Source organism: Misgurnus anguillicaudatus, unplaced genomic scaffold, assembly GCF_027580225.2.
Source record: "Misgurnus anguillicaudatus unplaced genomic scaffold, ASM2758022v2 HiC_scaffold_29, whole genome shotgun sequence".
Classification (NCBI taxonomy): Eukaryota; Metazoa; Chordata; class Actinopteri; order Cypriniformes; family Cobitidae; genus Misgurnus; species Misgurnus anguillicaudatus.
Window position 1 is genome coordinate 1,269,598 of NW_027395279.1, and position 20,719 is coordinate 1,290,316.

The following is a 20,719-nucleotide window of genomic DNA, read 5'->3' on the forward strand; positions in this document are numbered from 1 at the left end:
TCTTAAACAGTGTTAATAAGTCAGAATGCATGAAATGGCTTAAAACCCCTTTAATATGTAAAGATATCTTCCAGAATAAACAGAAATTAAGATCAACCGCATTGCTGGCATAATGTTGCTTACCCAAAACATTTTAAAATAGTAACCAGTAATAACCAGTAAGTAGGCAGCATTTTTCCAATGTTAAGTCTATGACAACTACCGTATTTATTTATTCTCCATCACTGCATTCACAAACCCTAACTGTTTTAACTAATATTACCATTTCAAGATAAATTGTTCCTTACACACCATTAACACAAATATATTTTACAATGGGTCATTCCATAATAAAATTATATTCAATTCACTTAAAAGGCATAACACGGGCCCAAAATAACATTGCATCATAATAATAATAGTAGTAACGTTAAGTCTAACGTCGCGAGTTACCCGCAAAGTTTACCTCAAGAATAAAACAATAAAGTATGAAAAACTTAATATAAAAGCGCTACAGCAATAAAAAAGTAGAAACCGTTATGCAAAATGATAATGAATAAATAAATTTCAGCTTACCTTGACATCACAGTTGCCGTTGTTGTTAACTTTCTCGTGTTTTCGAGCCAAATGGCGCGCATGCGCAGTGTTCCGATTCCTCCAGTCCACCTATGGTTTCCACACAGCAAACGTCACGGTTTGATATCGACTGAATGCAATGTATGTTGATGAATCCTCCTTTCTGCGGTAAAAAAAAAAATATTTTCAATCTAATACTGTTCTGTGAAAACGTCCAAATAAATGCTGAGTGTAACTTTCATTGGATGTGTTCGACAGGCTGTGGCGGGTGACATCAAAGTACCGCGAGAACAGTCCAAAAGCATACTGCGTAGTCTACGCTTCAATCGCTCTCGCGGTACTCTGATGTCATCCGCCTGTGGATTTTTGAGGCGCTGCGTGAAGTCGAACACAGTCGATGTCACTTTGCTATCTCAACTATTAAGATTGAATGCGATTGAATTGTGCTTTATTATTTTTTTTAAAGCATAGAAAACACAACCAGGCTGCCACTGAGTGTGATAAATGAGAGAGAAGCCGAAAGAACTTTGAGAGAAAAAACGCAGACTTTATTTGACACAAGTATTCAGCAGGTGGCAGCAGAGATCAAGCTCTGCTTCAAATGACACACAAAATCAAACATCTCATCTCTTACAAGACTTTCTGTAGGTGTTGCCTTCGATACAGCGGTTCCTACCCAACTGCCAGCGAGAACCCTAAACGTATGAGATAATCTCAGTACTTCACTGGTAGGCTACTGTCTGAATATTTAAGAATGTGTAAAATGAGTAAGGGTTGGGATTTTTGGGTCAGATCATCAGAGCAGCGTTGCGAGCCCTTTCACACCAGATCAGTTTAATATAGTTCAACTTTAAAATAAGTTTGGGATCATTAAAGGCACTGTACTAAAATCAGGTTAAATTGTTTTCCTTTCCTGTCTAGATTAAGGTAGTGATACGTCGTATAAGGAACATGTCACTGTGTTTCCCATAGTTTTACTGGTGTATAGCCTTCCAAAGATAGTATAAGGAGATTATACACAGCTACAACATAACTAATAGTCTATCATTAGAATTAAAGATAACTTTAAATACATTTGGTTTTGGGTTTTAACTAGTTTAAACCAGTCCTGTCAAGGTCTCCCATATGGCAATTTTATTTTTAAAGGTGCAGTGTGTAATTTTTAGAAGGATCTCTTGATAGAAATGCAAAATAATATACAAAACTACATTATCAGGGGTGTATAAAGACCTTTGATAATAAACCGTTAAGTGTTTATTACCTTAGAACAAGACCTTTTATCTACATACACCGGGGGTCCCCTTACATGGAAGTCGCCATTTTGTGCCGCCATTTTTCTACAGAAGCCCTTAACAGACAATTTTTTTACCAAGTTGTCTCCGACGATTACATGTTTCTCTGGTGGCGGCTACTGTAGCTTCTCTATGTGTTTCAAAAGTGAGGGGGACTAAGCCTAAGTTGCAATTAACAACCTCACCACTAGATGCCGCTAAAATTTACACACTGCACCTTTAAATATAATTTTAAATATACAAAAATGGTCAAAAAAATATATGTACTGAAATGTTTTTCGAAATATGTTTACAATTTTTTTTCACTTATATATTATATTTTTGTATATTTTGAAAACATTTATATATCACGTCACATCGGAAGAAAAACTTTGTATTAAAGTTAAACATATCTTAAACTCCAAAAAATATTTTTAATTTTATACATATTTTTATATTTTGGCCAAGAAAATATATATTCTTTGCTGTATGGGTTGTAAAGTTAGAAATGTATTTGTAGCCCCTGAAATACATTTTGAAATGTTTATAGGTAAAGGCTAAAACTAAATATATTTAAAAAAAATTAATTAAGCTTTACATTCTACAAAATGTATTTATCATATATTTTTGGCTTTCTATGGGGTCTCTTTTTTATCTTAGATGATCATATCGTTGAAAACTTGTCCGTCCCTTTCTCTCATTCTCAGGGAGGTATTTAGGGGTCCAGTATTCACAAGAAGTGGTTTGGCTTCATCCTGGGTTTATTTCAGTTTTGTACAGATGGAAACAGTCATGTTGTGAACTACAAAGGGCTTTATGCACACACGCAACTTGCTCTACAGACTTCGTACATCTGCAATTATGCAACAAACAAATAAACAAGAAAATAAAGGAACATTTAAAGAACACACAAGACAAAAATTACAACAGCGCCATTTCTGCCCAGACGATCCTTAACAAAAACACAAAAAGTGTGCACATCAAAAACTTTGGCCTAAATGAGGGCAGACTTTCAGATTCACTGTTGCACTGTAAAAAATGCAGCGTTTTTGTCAAATCAACAAATTAAGTTAAACTTTTTTATAAGTTATTTCTTTTTTATGTCAAAACTTAAAATAGGAGATTAAATTGATCTGCAATACCAAGTTCATGCTGCATTTTATTTACAGTCTGGCAATGAAGATTTAACCCCAGACCTAAGGTCCTGCATAAACTGATCGTAGATCAGAGGAACTGCCACAACCAGTTAAGGGGAAATGTTATTGTTTATTAGTTCCATATAAACTATATTAAGTGGCAGACATGAAATATCAGCTTCCTACTGTATATACTGAACTAGTAGTGTGTATATAGCACAGTAGTATGTGATTTTAAACACAACCAGTGACTCCATCGACAACAAGACTTCTTTTAACATTCAAAGCAAGCGAAAGCTTTCTAAGCTGCCTTACATTCATTACCAACATGGGCCGTGTCAGCGACTCAATAAAGTAGACTTAAAGCATAGCCTTTAGATTTCCATTCAAAGAACAAATAGCAATACTATAAGAAAGCACTGAATGTGAGTTATACTGACATCATTGTGGTGAAAAAAATAAACACCTTACTGTAAGAGGAACTGCATTTAGTCATGTACAAAAGTATTTATTTCACGTGAATTTTAGTGTGTGAGGTCCGGTTGCTAAAGTTCCCTGAGACAGAATACTAAAGGCTATTTTAATACAAGGGTGCAGAATATATATTTAATGCCCAGATAACCAAAAATATCTCGCCTTACCTTATATAACACTACATTAGATGTATAGCTATGCTTTTACTTTCACTATGCATTTGTGCCTTGAAAATATTCAGACAGTATTATATTGGAAAAATACTGTACAAAAGCAAATTTATATAGTTTTCATATATATATAGAACATTAAAACTCTGTTTTATCAATATATCTTCTTGTGTGCTGTATCATTTGGTCTGTAGTAAACAAACTTAACCACAGTATTTGAGACAACACCGTTCTGCTGAACCGACAGCTTAAAACCTTTTACACATTCAATACAGTCATACAGACAGACGCAAAGCTAAATCACTACAAAATCTCTCTGTCGTGACTTCAAAACAAACTAAATCTAAAACATGCTCTGGGTAAAAAAATACAAGAAAAAATTTAAGGAGGAATAATAAACGAAATTACTCATTTACAAATAGCTCGAGTCATGCTAAAACAATAAGCCATTAGGAAAATTACCGTAGAGCCATAACAATAACAGCCAGAACAATAGTAATAATTAACAGCTGAATATTTCTGAAAAAAAAAATCTTTCATTCAAAAAAAAAACAAAAGTCATAAATATATCAGGCAGATTATATTGTAGGTAGAAACATTGCACCGGATCAGATTGTGAGAGACGCTTTAGTGCAGGGGTTAGAGACACAAAGAGAGAGAGAAAAGAGACGACTACTATGTATTCAGCATTTAAGGAAAGTTTCCGCATTACAGCAAAAATGAAGTACAAGATGGTCTTCATCATCCAGACACGGCGCTAATATGTGAAGAAACTTCAGACGATCTAGCTTACATTTGACTTTTTGCCCTCTAAAGAGATTATTGCTCCGTGGACAATGTAGGAAAGATAAAAACGTCAACGCTGGTGTTGGTTTAAAAGAAATAATAACCAAAACTGACAAACATAAGAAAGAAATTAAATATAAACATACCCGGACACTAGCTAGTGTTATAAACACTTTACATAAAGAAATCTGCATACAGCTGCTCAACTAAAATACATTAATATACATAAAATGAACTCTCTCGTGTGACGTAGTGGGCGGAGCCTCTGGGGAAATAGGGAGGGGCAAAGCGGATGATTGACAGACGCGAAGGATCAGTTCTTAGTCCATATTACAGGTGTATAAAACACTCCAGAGAAAAATTAGATGTAGAATCATTTCCAAATAAATGATTCGTTGTTGGTGAAAAAAATAACAGATACAGAGACGTACGGTGAATGAGTTGAGAAAGACAAATATCGACATCAAAAGAAGTTTTGTACAGAGAAAGAAAGAAAATGGAGAGGTGAAATTGGTGCCTCTCAACATGGGCACACAAGTCCCTGGAAAGTGGTGGTGGTGGGTGGGGCTATTCATGGTGATTGGCGAAAGCTCGGGGTTCACAGAGGGCCGTGCCGCGCTTCGTATTTGGCCAGAATGTTCTTGCAGCGGCCGAGCTCCTTTCGTAACTCGGCCACTTCCTGTCTGAGCGCCGTGTTCTCTTTTTCCAGGAACCCGGCCCGGATGGCGATCTGGTTCTCTTTGAGCCGACGAGCATCCCGGGAACGTTTTGCCGCAAAGTTGTTCTTTTTGCGCCGTGCCCAGTATTTTTCATCCTGTGTGGAAACGGAAAGAGATCCACTTTTATGATATACGTGGCACAAACACGCCTCCTGTTATGCAAATTAGGCAGTGGTGTTAAATCAATGCAATGAAGGTTTACCTTCAGGTCTTCAGGAATAAAGACTTTGCGTGCCTTCTTGATCATGGGCTGTGGCTTTAGCTCCTCTGCGGAGAATTTACGTTTGCGGGGGTCAAAGATCTCCTGGCCGGGGACGCTGGATAGGGCGAGGTCGGCAGGGTCGGGCTCATACCCGACTGGAACCTGAATTGAGTCTGGATCTATTGGACTGGGTGTGTCACGTGAGCTGGGAGGAACTGGAAGAGAAAAAGAGAGAGAAGAAAATACTTTAACTTTCAAAGATTAAAATATTTCTGTGTGGACTTTATCCATTTAGGATGAATGCATTGTGATTGATGTTTATATATGTTCATTCTTATTATCTCTTCCATTATAAGGAGGGTTTAGTGGTAGATCTTCCACTAAAAATCACATGAGAGTGTGTGCACTTCTGTGTTTTGACCAGCAGAGGGCAGTTGAATCACATTTACACAAATGTATTTAAAAAATTTACTAAAATTATAACAAAAAAATAAGTGATGCTTATTATTTAACAAACATAAAATAAAACGCTGCAATCTTCTCTCACTTAATAGGTTGAGATGTCAAATATAAGAATGATAGTATGTGTTGGAAACAGTAGAGTCTGTTTTTCTCATCATTAGTGAAGGATTAGAGGATCAAATTAAACCCTTGACGGATTTAAGGGTCATTAAACAGGACCTGAGACTGTAGTTAGTAGTCGACAATTAGTAGATCTCTCACATTTATTTATTTTTTCTTCTACATACATATTTTTCTTCTTTTAACATGTAAGATGTGAAGACAAATCTAGCTTAATAGGACGCATGTTATTTATCATATTTATTGATAAAATGTCCGATAGTTGAAGAAAAAGTGTACATTTGCTGTAAAAAAATTCCGTAGAAATTGCAGCTGGGTTGCCGGTAACTTACCGTAAATTTAAATGAATGTTATTTACTGGCAACATTTTGTTCAAAGTTAAATGAACATTAAACATTTACAAGTCTTTGTCTTTACAGAGTAAAACTAAAAAAACTGCATCAAGCTAAACATTCTGGGAAACAAAATCTGAAGCAAAAAACAGAAAAAGGTTGATGATGACTTCTGGTTCCCAGAATGCTTTGCATGAGGCTGTTATTGTATAGTTTTATTCTGTAAAAATAAAGACTTGTTAATATTTAAAATTTATTTAACTTTGAACAAACTCTTGCCAGTAAATAACATAAATTAAAATATACGGTAAATTACCGGCAACCCAGCTGCAATAACATTGAAATTTCTACAGAATTTTTTTGTATAGTGTAGTTATGCGGCAGTTTGCTGTAACTTACTGTAGATTTATATTTATCTAATTTATTGGCAATAGTTTGTTCAAAGAAAAATGAACATTAAACATTAACAAGCCTTTGTCTTTACAGAATAAAAACAGCCTCATTCAAAGCATTCAGGGAACCAGAAATCATCATCAACCTTTTTCATTTTTTTCTGGTTTTGTTTCCCAGAATGCTTTGCATAATGCTGTACTTTTTTTCTTGTAAAGATAAAGTCTTGTTAATGTTTAATCTTGCAAGTAAATAATATAAATTTAAATCTACAGTAAGTTACTGTCAATTAGCTGCCAGTAATACTGTAATTAATTTCCTTAAATTATAATCTATTTATTAAAAATACCATATATTCTACTTTATATACAGTATCATTAATCATTTATTTATTTTTTCTTGTTCATATAAAGCTGATTTGAAACAATGCAACTGAAAAATGCGCTATATATATAAAGAGTGTCGTTGCAAAAACTACAGCCAAGTAGCACCATAAAACAAAATCATAACATGATAATAATAAACATGTTTTGACAAAAATGTTAAAAACAGTTTGCAACAAAACTCTTCATATATACAATATATACAAATTTTCTTGACATTTATTTGGGCAAGTGTACATTAGATGGTTTCATCGGATGCACGTGATACACGTCTGGATCTGAACTTTACTTCTGGTTTCGTTTTTTAATGGTCTGACTAGTTGCTTACCTGATCTCTTGAACAAATCCCTCGTCAAAAATAACAAATGTTTTTGTGTCCTATGTGTTTTTTCCTTGTTATATAAATAAACTACGTTTAAAGTACTTTGTTGTTATTTATTCATAGCGGAGTTTACCGGAAGTTACGTGTGGACCACGACAGCCGCTTGTTTATATTGTTACTGCTGAAAATGTCTATATGTACATACACAATCTGATCTATCTGGATGCACGAAGTGATTCAATGTAAACAGCACCTAAAATACACTTCCAACACGAAAATCAAACACAAGTCAACCACAGCAACAGTCAAACACATTCAAAACATTCACTCGCACAATCCTAACACAAACTAACGCCAACGGCGGCAGTACAAGATGATTACTAAACATTACAGACCCGATTTGAGCCAAACCTCATTCAATAAACATCATCATCAAACTTGAATTATTTATATACACAGGTCAAAGAGGATAAATACTGACTAAGTGCACATACATCACGGCCAAGAATTTCTCATTAAGCTGTGTGTGTGTGTGTAAATACACAAACTACTGAGTAAATCATGAATCTCTATCCCAAAGTCGACCCGACCTTGTTTTTACACAGCCAGAATGACTCAGGAGTTTTTAATCTGTAAATCTTTTAATCTGAGCCATAAATAATGTTTACCTTTATTGTGTCTGTAAATGATCTTTTAGTGCATTTGTACATTTAATATCTCATCTACAGCAGAAACTATTAGTACAGAATAAGAAATACATATATTGTCTAAAACTTAAATGCTACAATTAAACAATAAATGCCATATTTGGTCAGAAAGCAACAGAAAGCAAACAGTAACTTGATAAACAAAGTAATCATGTTTGTTTAAAGTCTATCCAGACACATTACTGTATAACACGTCTGAACATAACACAAGTCATATGTTTGACCAGCTATCAGAATAATCTTTCATGCATATGGCGAGCAGGTGTCTTCAGTCTGGGTGCCGTTTAAGACCCTGAGTATGCCGACCAATTGAAGTGCTGTGACAGCTATGGTGGGCGGAGCTTAAAAACAGCAGTGAGCTCCACCCACTAAAAGTATTAATTAATGTGTTTATGTGTTGTGCATTGAGGGTTGCGAATCTGATCGTTCTCTGAACTCAATACAGGGGATGTCACTACTTCCACACACACAGGGAAGGGAGGCGTCGACGGTCGGGGAAGTGGTTGGATGCAGGAAAAAGACGCCCTAACAAACTCTATTTTAACTTGCGAGTCTCGATAGAGCTGATAAAAGTCAAACGAAGCGTGAGATGCAAACATAAGGCGAACACAAACAAACATCAGCCATGGAAATACAATACAGTGGCCCAAAAAGTCATTGACACAGATAAAAACTGATGCTTGTGGTTTACTTTTGTAAGCATTTCTGAAATGTCTTTCAGCCAAAGGTGACTTCTTTTATTCAAAGTAATACAAAACAATTACTGAGTTCACTGAATGTTTAAACAAGTTGTAACAAAGTACAACTGCAGATAATAGACAGAAAATTACATTTTAATGATTTCTGAACTTTCCTGAAAAGATCAAATATCTCCAGCGATGTGTAATCCCACACAATGGACTTGAAGAGACTGATTTTTTAGCAAAATGGTTCATTCAAACTCAGTTAAGAAACGTTAAAGTTTAAACGTTAAGTTCACTTGACTAATTTGAGTCAAAACCAAAGAGTATTGTTGTAGTTAAGACGACCTAAACCGAGACAAAGACAAGACTAAGACCAAAAACAGTTGTGACCGAGACACAACCAAGACCATCTTGGATATTGTGGGCCTTTGTATTACTGTTGTTGACAGATTTTTATTTTTTTTGGACAATCTCGCATTCATTTCTTACCGGCACAACAAAAGAAAACAATCAAGAAATAAGTCATTAATTGCTTTTAAAGCCAGAAGTTTTATCCAATATAATGATGTTAACACATAAATGCAGCAGCAATTTAGTGTAATTCCTGCAATTGTGGTCTTAACCGGTCTTGAAATAAAATCCGCTTTTGTCCAAAGCGACTTACAAATTAGGTAAACAATAGAAGCAATTATAGCAACACAAGAACAGAAATACATAAGTGCACTGGAAATAAGTCTCATCAAGTCCAACACAGAATACATAGCCAAGGGTTGGTTAGTAATTTTTTAAGTGTTGACCAATAAGTCTGAGACCGAGACGAGACAGAGACCAAAGACAGTCGAGATCAAGACAAGACCAAGTCCGAACCTCTCAGGTAGGTCATTCAGAGTATCCTGGAGAGGTGATGTCTCCAAACCCCAATGTCTCAGTACTGGGGTACCTCAAGGCTCAGTGCTTGGACCACTGCTCTTTTTGATTTACATGACATCCCTGGGTTCAAAAGCATCTGCTAAATGACTAAATGTAAAATCTAAATGTAGGTCGTTAGCATTCCTGTAGCTCAATTGGTAGAGCATCGCATAGAGACAGAGCGCCGTTATGCAAATTTGAAAACCACGCTCACCGGGGGGGAAATCAATCCAATCGTCTCCATTGACTTTGTATTGCGAGAAGCCGCCTCCTTGTCATTTCTGGCTTATAACAAAAAACTGAATAATGCCTAAAAGCTGCTGTGTGACAATATGTACAGCTAACAAGCCAAAGAACACAGAAATAAGTTTTTATAAGCTGTCGAGCCGTAAAACCCAGCCTTTAAGGAGAATAAAGTGGATCGCCGACTACGTTTCCCCCTAGTGGACGCAGTTCTACTAATAGAAGTACTATGAAAAGTTGCCTGTATCCATTTTTGTGTCTTTAAACGCTCGTTTTTTGGGGTCGACAGCTTATAAAAACTTATTTACAGATTAAACTTAAAAACAGAATAATACCTAAAAGCTGCTGTGTGACAAGGTGTACATCTAACACGCCAAAAAATAAATAAATAATTTTTTATAAGCTGTCGACTTCAAAAAACGAGCGTTTAGACACAGAAATGGAAACAGGCAACTTTTCATAGTACTTCTATTAGTAGAACTGCGTCCACTAGCGGGAAACGTAATCGGCGATCCACTTTATTCTCCTTAAAGACTGGGTTTTACGGCTCGACAGCTTATAAAAACTTATTTCTGTGTTCTTTGGCTTGTTAGCTGTACATATTGTCCCAAAGCAGCTTTTAGGCATTATTCAGTTTTTTGTTATAAGCCAGAAATGACAAGGAGGCGGCCTTTTGCAATACAAAGTCAATGGAGACTGTTGGATTGCTTTCCCCCCCGGTGGGCGTGGTTTTCAGGTTGTGACGCGCTGCGCTCTGTCTCTATTAGCAACAAAAATGTCATGAACTCAATCCCTGGTAAGTCGCTTTGGATAAAAGCATTTGCCAAATGCATAAATGTCTATAACAACTGGAAAATCTGTTAAATTTCCAATTCATCTTATTGCGGTTAAAGTACACGACTTGTGTGATGTCATCAGTTCATGAGCACTTAAGTTTTGACCTGACTTTTGATCCAATCACCTGAGCTGTAAACATCATGTGACTAATCACTCTAAAGTCTGAGCACTATAATGTCCACTCTTATTGGCTGACACAAGAACAGTCCATATAATAATAAATATCTTTTATGCTGCTCATAAAAACATATCGTTTAAAATGACAGGTAATAGAGATATGTTTAGGTGTATTTGTGGCATCTATCAGTGGGGACTAACTGCAAAAAACACTGATGTCTAATAAACAACAGAGGCAAAGACACTGACCTCAGATCAGGAGTTTTGGGGACGACAGGATATAATTTCTGACTTCAGTATTCTCCTGTATCTGTTATCTACCGGCACCGACCGCCAATATCTCTAATCCAAAACCACACAATGTTTTCTCCCTGTCTACTGCCGACAGCTCACAAACTCAATGCCAAAACATGTGTTAACACAGTCCGTTGACTAAAACGCACAAAGTTTGGTGTGATAATGCACGTGTTTGTCTTTATGTATGTGAAATAGACATTTTAGAATTCATGCATCTCGATCGTTAAAAGTGTTTGTTAAATGCATAATGTAAATGCTTTTGCTTACGCATGAACTGATAAAACGTTTATCACGAATGCACTAAAATTAAACAATAATGCAAATCATATATTTATCATGACATCATTTGGCCACCCCTTTAAAATGGTGTGCTTGTAGTTTCAGGGCAGCGCTGACACATTCATCACTGCACTGTTATTTACAGGTCGCTTAAAGGTGGCGTGTCTACACGGCTGCACGTGAGGGAGACACGATGCTGGCAATGTGATTTTCACTGAGAACATACTGTGCTTCAGGCGCACACAACAACACAGAGAGAGAGAGAGAGAGGGCGGGAAGGACAGGGGGTGTGCTCTGGGAGGGGTGTGGCTAGATGGGTGGAGCCTAAGAAAGAGTGGTGGAAAGAAAACAGAAGCTGGGGAATAACATGTCTCTCTCTCTCTCTCTCTCTCTCTCTCTCTCTCAGCACAGGGAGGCCGCATGTGTGTATCACATGGCCACGCACGCTGTTCCGAGTGCTCGCTGTCTTCACGTGAGTGGAAATGTGCGGAGCCTGGCTAGACGGTGTAGACTGAACACGTGTGCATGTAAATGCTCATGCAGAAATATAAACATACACAAAAACAATGCAAAACACACACATGCACACACTGCATGAACCCTGTGCTGTGAGATACGCAGGAGATCTGACGTGCTAAACTGCACGAAGTCATCATCATCATCTGAGCAGGGGTGAGACAGCGGTCGAATTTTATGAATAGCTTCTATAATGGTGACCCTTTACTGAAGGTTTTACAAGATCTGAAAGGATTGCCAGACAATAAAAAACACTTGTAATGATAATTGCATGAACCTGTCTAATAAAACAGGATTACTGTGCAGCCGATTCACTTGTATTGTAGTTGACTGTAATTTTTTTTACATTTGACAGTTTAATGTTAAATTATAATTATATGCGCTCACCTCGTATGCACCATTTTTAATGCATCCACTATAAATGTCAATCAACATGTTCATTAACTGGTTACTGTTATAAATCTGTCAGATGTGAGAGAATATGAGAAAATGAAATCTATTATAAGGACCATTTTTGCAACTACGCAATAATGTTTCGATGCATTCCAGTAGAAGCAAAAAATTTATAATTTTCATGAAATTAAAATCACAAATGTACTGTTCATGACTTTAAAAGCAGTGGGGGTGGCTAATGGTATTTCATGCACTTATTAACACAGTTAAAGGCAAAGTGTCAAAAAAGCAGTTGAGCGTGTCAAACTCACTCCTCTTTCCTACAAGTTTCAGAACGTTTTTTTCAAACATGGTTAACTGTTATGTATCATAGACCCCTTATTCCTTTTATGGGCACTTCCCCTGGAAAACCACACCCACACATACAAAAGAAATAGTGAGAGCGAGAATGCTCCTCATTAGCGTTGTTTCTTTTAGTAGAAGTCACAAACATCACTGCACGCGACAACTTTGTTATAAATCAAGAATCAACAATGGCGCAACGAAAGAAGTGTGTTTGTGGAAGTAAAATCTGTCAGCTTTCCAAGTAACTCTGTCTTACTGTGGGTTTACACCAAACGCAAAGCGTGCATTCGCGTTGCTCGCTCTAGATTACTCGCGGGATTTAACTTCGTGTCATGCGAACTTTTCGCTCGAGTTGAATATTTTCAACTTGGGCGAAGACGCGTTTGAGGCGATTAGCTGCCCATATCACTTCATTCGCATAGCCCCACGCGAGGACGCGTCTGATCGCGTCTTTGCATTGACTTTGTATGTAATCTACTTGCGCAAATCGTTGAACTCGCATCTGGTGTAAACCTACAGTTAATACAACAGTGGATGCTGTTTGCTTTTTCACGGACGGCAAGCTAATTGCGAATGGGTTTATGTTTGTTACCTGCATTTTCGGAGTAAATTAAAATCTGATCTCAAGTGTTTTGTTTGCAGTCAGTGCATAAATGCATATAATATAAACAACGTGAACATATAGCTGTGCTGTACTTGTAACTCTTTATCTCCTCCCACAAAACGCTTTTAAGAGTTTTTTTTTTTTTGGAAAAACAGAAAGGCTGTTCTGTATTTTATAAATCGGACAATACAAAAGACTTTTTGGACATATAAAGGATACAATACTACTCTATAGGTACCCAAGATTAACATGAGATAACTGTGTGTGTTATGGGAGCTTTAACTTCTATGAATATAGAAAATATATAAAGAGCCGCTCAAACGCAAAAGCCGCTAAACGCCACCTCCATCAAAAATTAGATGATGATATTAACCGAATGCTCTCGGAAACTATTATACATTCATCAAATCCTTTTGGGTCACACTTTAATTTACGGTATCAATGTTACAGTGTAATTATACATTTAAGTACTAAGTAATAATCATTAACAACATGTACTTACTAGAGGGTTGGGGTTAGGGTTTGGTTTAGGGTTAGTTGCATGTAATTATGCATAATTAACTGGTATTACTATAATAATTACATGTAGCATGCTTAACAAAGACACCGTAAAATAAAGTGTTATCTACTTTTGTTTCAAATTTGCTTAATCACAGGTCATTCAGAAAGCTTTGTTGGTCGAATCCATTAAACACCACAACAATTTTTCAGCAAAGTCCTCTAAGTGCATGCAAGACGAATTGGATGCACGCCGTGTACGTCAAGGTGCAAGAATTTTTTAGCCGGTTAAAGGACTTTTACAGAATATTTTAGGATATTTACTGAATGTTTAAGCCTTTTACTTTCATTCAGAAATTGCAGTAAAGAGTGACTGCAGACTTTTTTTACAAGTGGAGATTTTTGCATGCACTTAGAGGGTTTTGAAACGAAAGACAGTCAAATTTGTTAAATACCCCCTGGTGAAAAAATAGTATGCTAAATATATTTAATTTTGATATACTTAAGTATACTTGCAGTCACACTAATGACCAGTATACTTAAAGTGTGCTATTGATTAGTTTATTTAAAGAGTGCTATTTTGGAACAATTAATTTTGTACTTAATATATTTTAGTTGTATATAAATTGTAACAAAGTACAACTTTAAGTGTATTTAGTGTACTTTTGTGTGCTAAAGTGGAACAACTTTAAGTGTATTTAGTACAATTTAAGTACATGACTGTTTTTGTGCTGAATTCATGCTTGATAAGCGGATTTAGAGTGTGTTTTATTTATGTTAGGAGTACATTACAAATGTATTATGAGTGTCTTGCAAACATACAATCAGTATATCTTAAATAGACTGTTTGCATACATTCTATATATTTTTGGCCAATCCAAAATTCTAAAAACTGCCCTGGTGAAAAATGAATATGCCAAGTACATTACATTTTGTATACTTTTACATACCTGCAGCTAGATTAGTAATGAGTATACTTCAAGTGCGTTAATAATTAGTTAACTTAAAGAGTGCTATTTTGGGAATAGATTACTTGCTGGTAACATAACCAAAATAATTTTTTCCAAATAAATAAAAGCTGATTAAAACAGTCAAAAACAATTCATTTTAAATATATTTAAAATATAGTTTTATTCACAGCATTCAAAGTGTACAGTATTTGCCTAAAAATTGAACAATTACTCATTGAAGAATGTCAAGATGATTAAGTTTACAACGTCTTTCTCTCCCAAATTAACTTTAGTCTGGCAGGTTTTGGTTCAGCCTTAGGAAATCTGAAAAAGATAGACAATAAGCTCAATTAAAAAGTGTTTAATATTAAAACATTACATTTATTTAAGACTTACTGTATTAAATCTATAGTTTACTGGCAGAGATTGTATAGCAGATATATTTTTACCTAAACTAGAGCTTGACTAAAATGTCATCATATATATTAAAGGGATAGTTCGGCCAAAAACGATATTAAACCCATGATTTACTCACGCCCAAGCTGTCCAAGTTGCATATGTCCATCGTTTTTCAGACAAACACATTTTCGGATATTTTAGAAAATATTTTAGATCTTTCTGTTCATTAAATGTAATGTTACGGGGTCCAGCAATAGTCCACGACCTTCAAGTCCAAAAAAGTGCGTCCATCCTTCACAAATTAAATCCAAACGGCTCCAGGATGATAAACAAAGGTCTTCTGTGGGTAATCCGTGCGGTGTTGTTGTAGAAATATCCATATTTAAAATGTTATTAACGTTATAAACTACCTTCCGGTAGCGCCGCCATCTTAGACTCAGGAGCGAGTATTAGCGTAGTGTACGCACTTTTCTTAGTGACGTATGACAAATTCGGAGGGCGGGGGCATAGAGCAGCAGCAGAGAAACTCTGTACGCTGCGTAAGCTCTCATCCTGAATGCGCATCACTCCAAAATGGCGGCGCTACCGGAAGGTAGTTTATAACGTTAATAACATTTTAAATATGGATATTTCTACAACAACACCGCACGGATTACCCTCAGAAGACCTTTGTTTATCATCCTGGAGTCGTTTGGATTTAATTTGTAAAGGATGGACGCACTTTTTTGGACTTGAAGGTCGTGGACTATTGCTGGACCCCGTAACATTACATTTAATGAACAGAAAGATCTAAAATATTTTCTAAAATATCCGAAAATGCGTTTGTCTGAAAAACGATGGACATATGCAACTCGGACAGCTTGGGGGTGAGTAAATCATGGGTTTAATATCGTTTTTGGCCGAACTATCCCTTTAAGGGGCGGTTTCCCAGAAAGGAATTAGACTAGTCCTAGACTAAAATAAATGTAAGAGCTGTCCAAACTGAAAACAACTTGCTCTGACATATCTTAAAATACATCAGTGCCCTTTGTTTTACATCGTAATGCACATAAGTAATGTTTTTAGTAAGGCATGTTTGTTAAAACTATCCTAATTAAACTAAGGTCTAGTCCTGGATAAAGCTAATCCCTGTCCGGGAAACCACCACAGAGTTTTCATTATAATGACTTGCCTATATGGACTGCAAAATCCTCCATACATAAAATACTTCAGCTCCTAAAGAAATATTTTATTGTATTAAATTTAAATGTAAAACTTGTCAGAAAGAAAATGCAACAAGCAGACAATTGGGTGGTTTCCTGTAAAGGGATTAGCTTAAACCAGGACTAGGCCTTAGTTTAATTAAGAAATATAACTAGTTTCAAAAAACATGCCTTAATAAAAACATTACCTGTGTGCATTTTGAGGCAAAACAAAGGACACTGGTGTATTTTAAGATATGTCAGTGCAAGTTGTTTTCAGTTTGGACAGCTCTTACATTTATTTTAGTCTAGGACCAGTCTAATACCTGTCCGGGAAACCGCCTCAATATGTATATAACGTTATCTAAACTGAAGCTTGATTTACTACTACGAATGAATTATTATATCTTAAGAGTTTAAAATGACTTACCATTAGCTGCAAAGTCCTCCCTACAAATGTCTTTGAAAAACTTTAGCTTCTGAGGAAAGAATGAAGCATCATTAATACTAAATACAGTTAAGTTAGGTAAAAGCCTTACAACCACTAAACAGTCAATAAAGGGTTAACTTTCACGCTACATTAAAAAAACAGATTTTCTGACGCTACCTTTTTTCATTAACATATACATACACACCAATACATATATTTAACAAAACAATCGGGTGTACTAATTCGATATAACAGGCTAACAGTGCTATCTTTCAAACCTTTAACATTAGCTATAAGCTAAGCTAAGCTACACAGCAGTTTATCACTAATAGCGAGTTAGACACCGCGTTATTGACAACATTTCGCATTCGAAATATGATAGTCTACTGATAAACTTCAGAATGGTCAAACGATAATCAAATATATTAATTTTAAGATATTTTAACGTACCTTGGGACTGAATCCGTCTGTCTTGAACGACTGGTAAAAATCAAAATACGTGCGTCGTGACGTCATCCCACACGTCAGATGCATTATTCAAATCTCAGAAATCAAAAAAAAAAAAAAAAAATCTCAGAATTCACTTTTCTCTGAAATGCATTTACGAAAACTGTAATTTACGAAAAAGTTAATTAATGTGTACAGCTAAAAGCGGTATGCAATTGACTCAAAAACTACAAAAAAACAAACACTCATATTCCCCTTACGAAAATGAATGTTTTTTTTTGTGGTAAAAGTTTAGTAACCATGTTTTTTTTTTGGTGTATTGATTATTATTAGCAAAACCATGGTTATTTTGTGGTAAAACACAGTTCATTGGTTTATCCAATGCTTGACTATAGTGAAGTTAAAGTGTACCTTATTATGTTAATAGTATATTACAAATGTATACATCTACAATATAAAATGTAACAGAACATACTGCTCTCTCGTAATTTTAAGCCCACGTTATTTCTCCATAAAATAATATACATTTGTACACCCCATATACTTTCAAAATGTGCTTAAAATATACTGTTTCTAAAGAATACTAAATAATGTATTTTAGAAATATACTGTCAGTGCATTATTATAATGATAACTTAAAGCATACCGATAAAGTATACCTAAAATACATTTTAAAATAAGTTTAAATTTAGTATACTTTAAAAATTGCACAAAACTTTAACTTTAAGTATATTTTTCTAAAGTATACTTTTAGAAAATATACTAAAGTATAATTATTTTGAAGTATGTTAAAAGTTTAATTGTAAAAAATACGCGCAAATATGTTGTAAACATACTTTAAATATGTTTAAAGAAAGTACATTCCTTTGTAAGTATATTTGTAATGTACTATTGCAAAGTTAAATATACTTGAAATACAATAAAGTATATTTGTTTTTCACCAGGGCCAATAAAATTACTAAAGTGACATTTGAAAAAATAGAGCATTTCAATTACTGACCAATAACCTTTATCATTGACATTACAGTGAAATGACTAAATCTAAACATTAAAAGAGAAAACATGTCAGATGTACTTTTGCATCTGAGCTTATATACAATAAATATATTACCAAGTTTTTAAAATCATATTTTAAGTATTTTAGTTAACTTTTGCATTTTTAGGATCAATTCAAAAATGTAAGTGTTGTCAAAAGTGAAATGCTGCCTTTATTTTTCTCTGAGGTTTACACCTACATCAGCCCTTAATCACACACCACTGATACAGTCATTATCTTTTGAAGTAAATTAAAGGTGTAGTTTGCACCTCGCACACGCTGGCTTTTTAATTTCATCTGGCAGGTTTAATAGCTATTTTACGCTGCTCAGCATCTAAGGTATCCGTGAAAGCGACGCGTGAACCCCGAAGCGAATCATAACTGAACAACATTGGTTAGAATTTGAAGGTTCATCAAGTGTGTTTTCTGTAGGGCTGTAAGTCGTGTTTGGCCAGACAGGTTAGATTGAATTACTAAGCGAACATCAAGCATTTGCAGAGATAAATATTGCATTACAGTAAACATCATCATCACCCGATATCTGCCACCTGCAGCAAAACCATGACAATATGAACTTTAACCAGCAATAAACTTAATGCATCAGGTGTTTTCTACACTTCATAAAACTCTTGGATATGCTTGGGGTTCAGGAGTGGGACACAACCAACCAAAAAAGATCTGAGTTTTGTGCATGTGTGCTTGGCTTTGGGGATGAGCGTGTTTGGGTCGGTACCTGCTCTATTTGGGCTCGGATGGCAGTTCTGGGCGACTATCGCGGAGTGAACAGAAGTAGTTGCTCTGCTACTGAGATCCACCACAGTAGGTGTGGGTGGGGTGGAGGGAGGCTGCGGGGAAGGTTGGTTCTCGCTTTGATTGTTGGCAGGAATACCGTTCTCTGACAGGAATTCCTCTAAATCCATGTATTCCAGCTGGAAGTTATCACCGTCGTACGACAGGGTCTTGTCCCACAGCGTTGGGCCCAGAAAGGCGGACTGAGGGCTGGTGAGATTGTTTCCATCATCCTCCAACTTCTTCTCCTTCTCTTTGTCTTTCCCAAAGCCTGCAGCAACGAGACAAATGTGTCAAAGTAAATTAACCTTTACTTTTAACATCGCATTGTGATGTCAAGGATTGTGATCGATTAATATACCTGATAATGATAACTAACAAATCCACATTTAGGGGTGACTTAAATAAAACTCTTATAGTACTTTTTATTGTAGTTTTGGAGATTTGTAGCCCTACAGTTTCATTATTTCCCCCTCGGGCAAAGAGTGACATTTGTGCACATTTTTTTAAACAAGTAAAGCACCATATATTTGGTGCACACTATGTGTGCAAGATAAAAATCTTATTTAACTTGCTATTGCATATTTTGCCAGATGCATACAACGATACGAATACATTTTATGGTTAGCAAATTATCTGAACTGATGCAGAATAAATGATAACAGAATATCATGTTTTGGGTGAACTATTCCTTAACAAGTCTAAAGCAATAAACTGCAGAATGTGTCATACGACCTTAAATATTGCCAATGCATTTTCCATCCGAATTTTTACAAATTACAGGACAGATTTATAACAAAAACAAATGATCAGCAAATAATCCTGCAAGAGCCAGAGAAGCGCGCAATGACGCCCTCTATAGCGAACTATGAGTTAAACCTTCTGCGTTGCGTGCGAACTTTATCCACAGAAATAAAGTACGATCGCATAAAAGGTGTATTTTAATCATTACTTGTAAATTTAAACGATAATGTGAATATATGCAAATTGATAAAGTCATGCATTCTGGCTTGATTCACCGCGCACAGGATTTTATAGCTGTGCAATGCGTTTAAAAACAATGAAACTTTAATTTTAAATGACAGTCGTGATAAATAAATCATTTTGAGTCAAGCATGCATACACGCGCAATGAATGTTTAAAATGAAAGCAAGACGCAGGTTGCGTCTGTCCTCCCATACAGAGGAACATTTACAGTAAACCCCCCAACCTGCCCGATCTGTCATATCCACTTACCGTCATCATGGTGAAATGGCAGTTTCATGGGGTTCTCCAGCAGGGATTTCAGGACACCGTGGGTCGGAGGTAGGAAAGTTGGGTTTACAGGAAGAGGTCGAGACATCTTTTCCATCGCGCAAAGGAATAATATATTAACCTTCCCAAAGAGACGAAGTTACAAAAGGCAATTTATTAAAAAAAATACAAAAAGAGATCTGCGATACACCAGCTGCGTGTTGGAATAAAACCCTCGGCCCGTGCGCAGGCACCGATGCGCGGCGACTGGTTGTGCGCGTCCGAGTGTTGTGCTGGCTGGAGCGCAAAAGCGCAACTGACTCCCAATTCCATGTGCGCAGTCTGACGCCCGTGACGTCAATGAAGAGGGCGGACTGTTGAATAGAAAGGGGCGTGGCCTCGGAATCATGACTGGATACATTGTTGCACATTCACGATTTCATTTTTTTCTTGTTGATTGTTGGCCACTGAAGATTAATGTTTGTTTTGATGCGCATTGAGAAA

General features: G+C 36.0%; 1 protein-coding gene and 1 long non-coding RNA gene across 2 annotated transcripts; both read right to left on the reverse strand.

Annotated features, from left to right (window-relative positions):
- Window positions 1–2,569: 2,569 nt before the first annotated feature.
- Window positions 2,570–20,543, reverse strand: LOC129436732 (hepatic leukemia factor). The gene is made up of 4 exons (XM_055194970.2): window positions 20,219–20,543; window positions 18,927–19,253; window positions 5,314–5,528; window positions 2,570–5,206 (listed from the first exon to the last, which is right to left on the reverse strand). The coding sequence occupies exons 1-4, from the start codon at window positions 20,331–20,333 to the stop codon at window positions 4,991–4,993; spliced, it is 873 nt and encodes a 290-aa protein (XP_055050945.1). The 5' UTR covers window positions 20,334–20,543; the 3' UTR covers window positions 2,570–4,990.
- Window positions 14,856–17,292, reverse strand: LOC129418259 (uncharacterized). Its single transcript, XR_012368442.1, has 3 exons — window positions 17,161–17,292; window positions 16,711–16,759; window positions 14,856–15,024 (listed from the first exon to the last, which is right to left on the reverse strand). It is a non-coding gene; the product is annotated as an uncharacterized lncRNA (long non-coding RNA).
- Window positions 20,544–20,719: the final 176 nt, after the last annotated feature.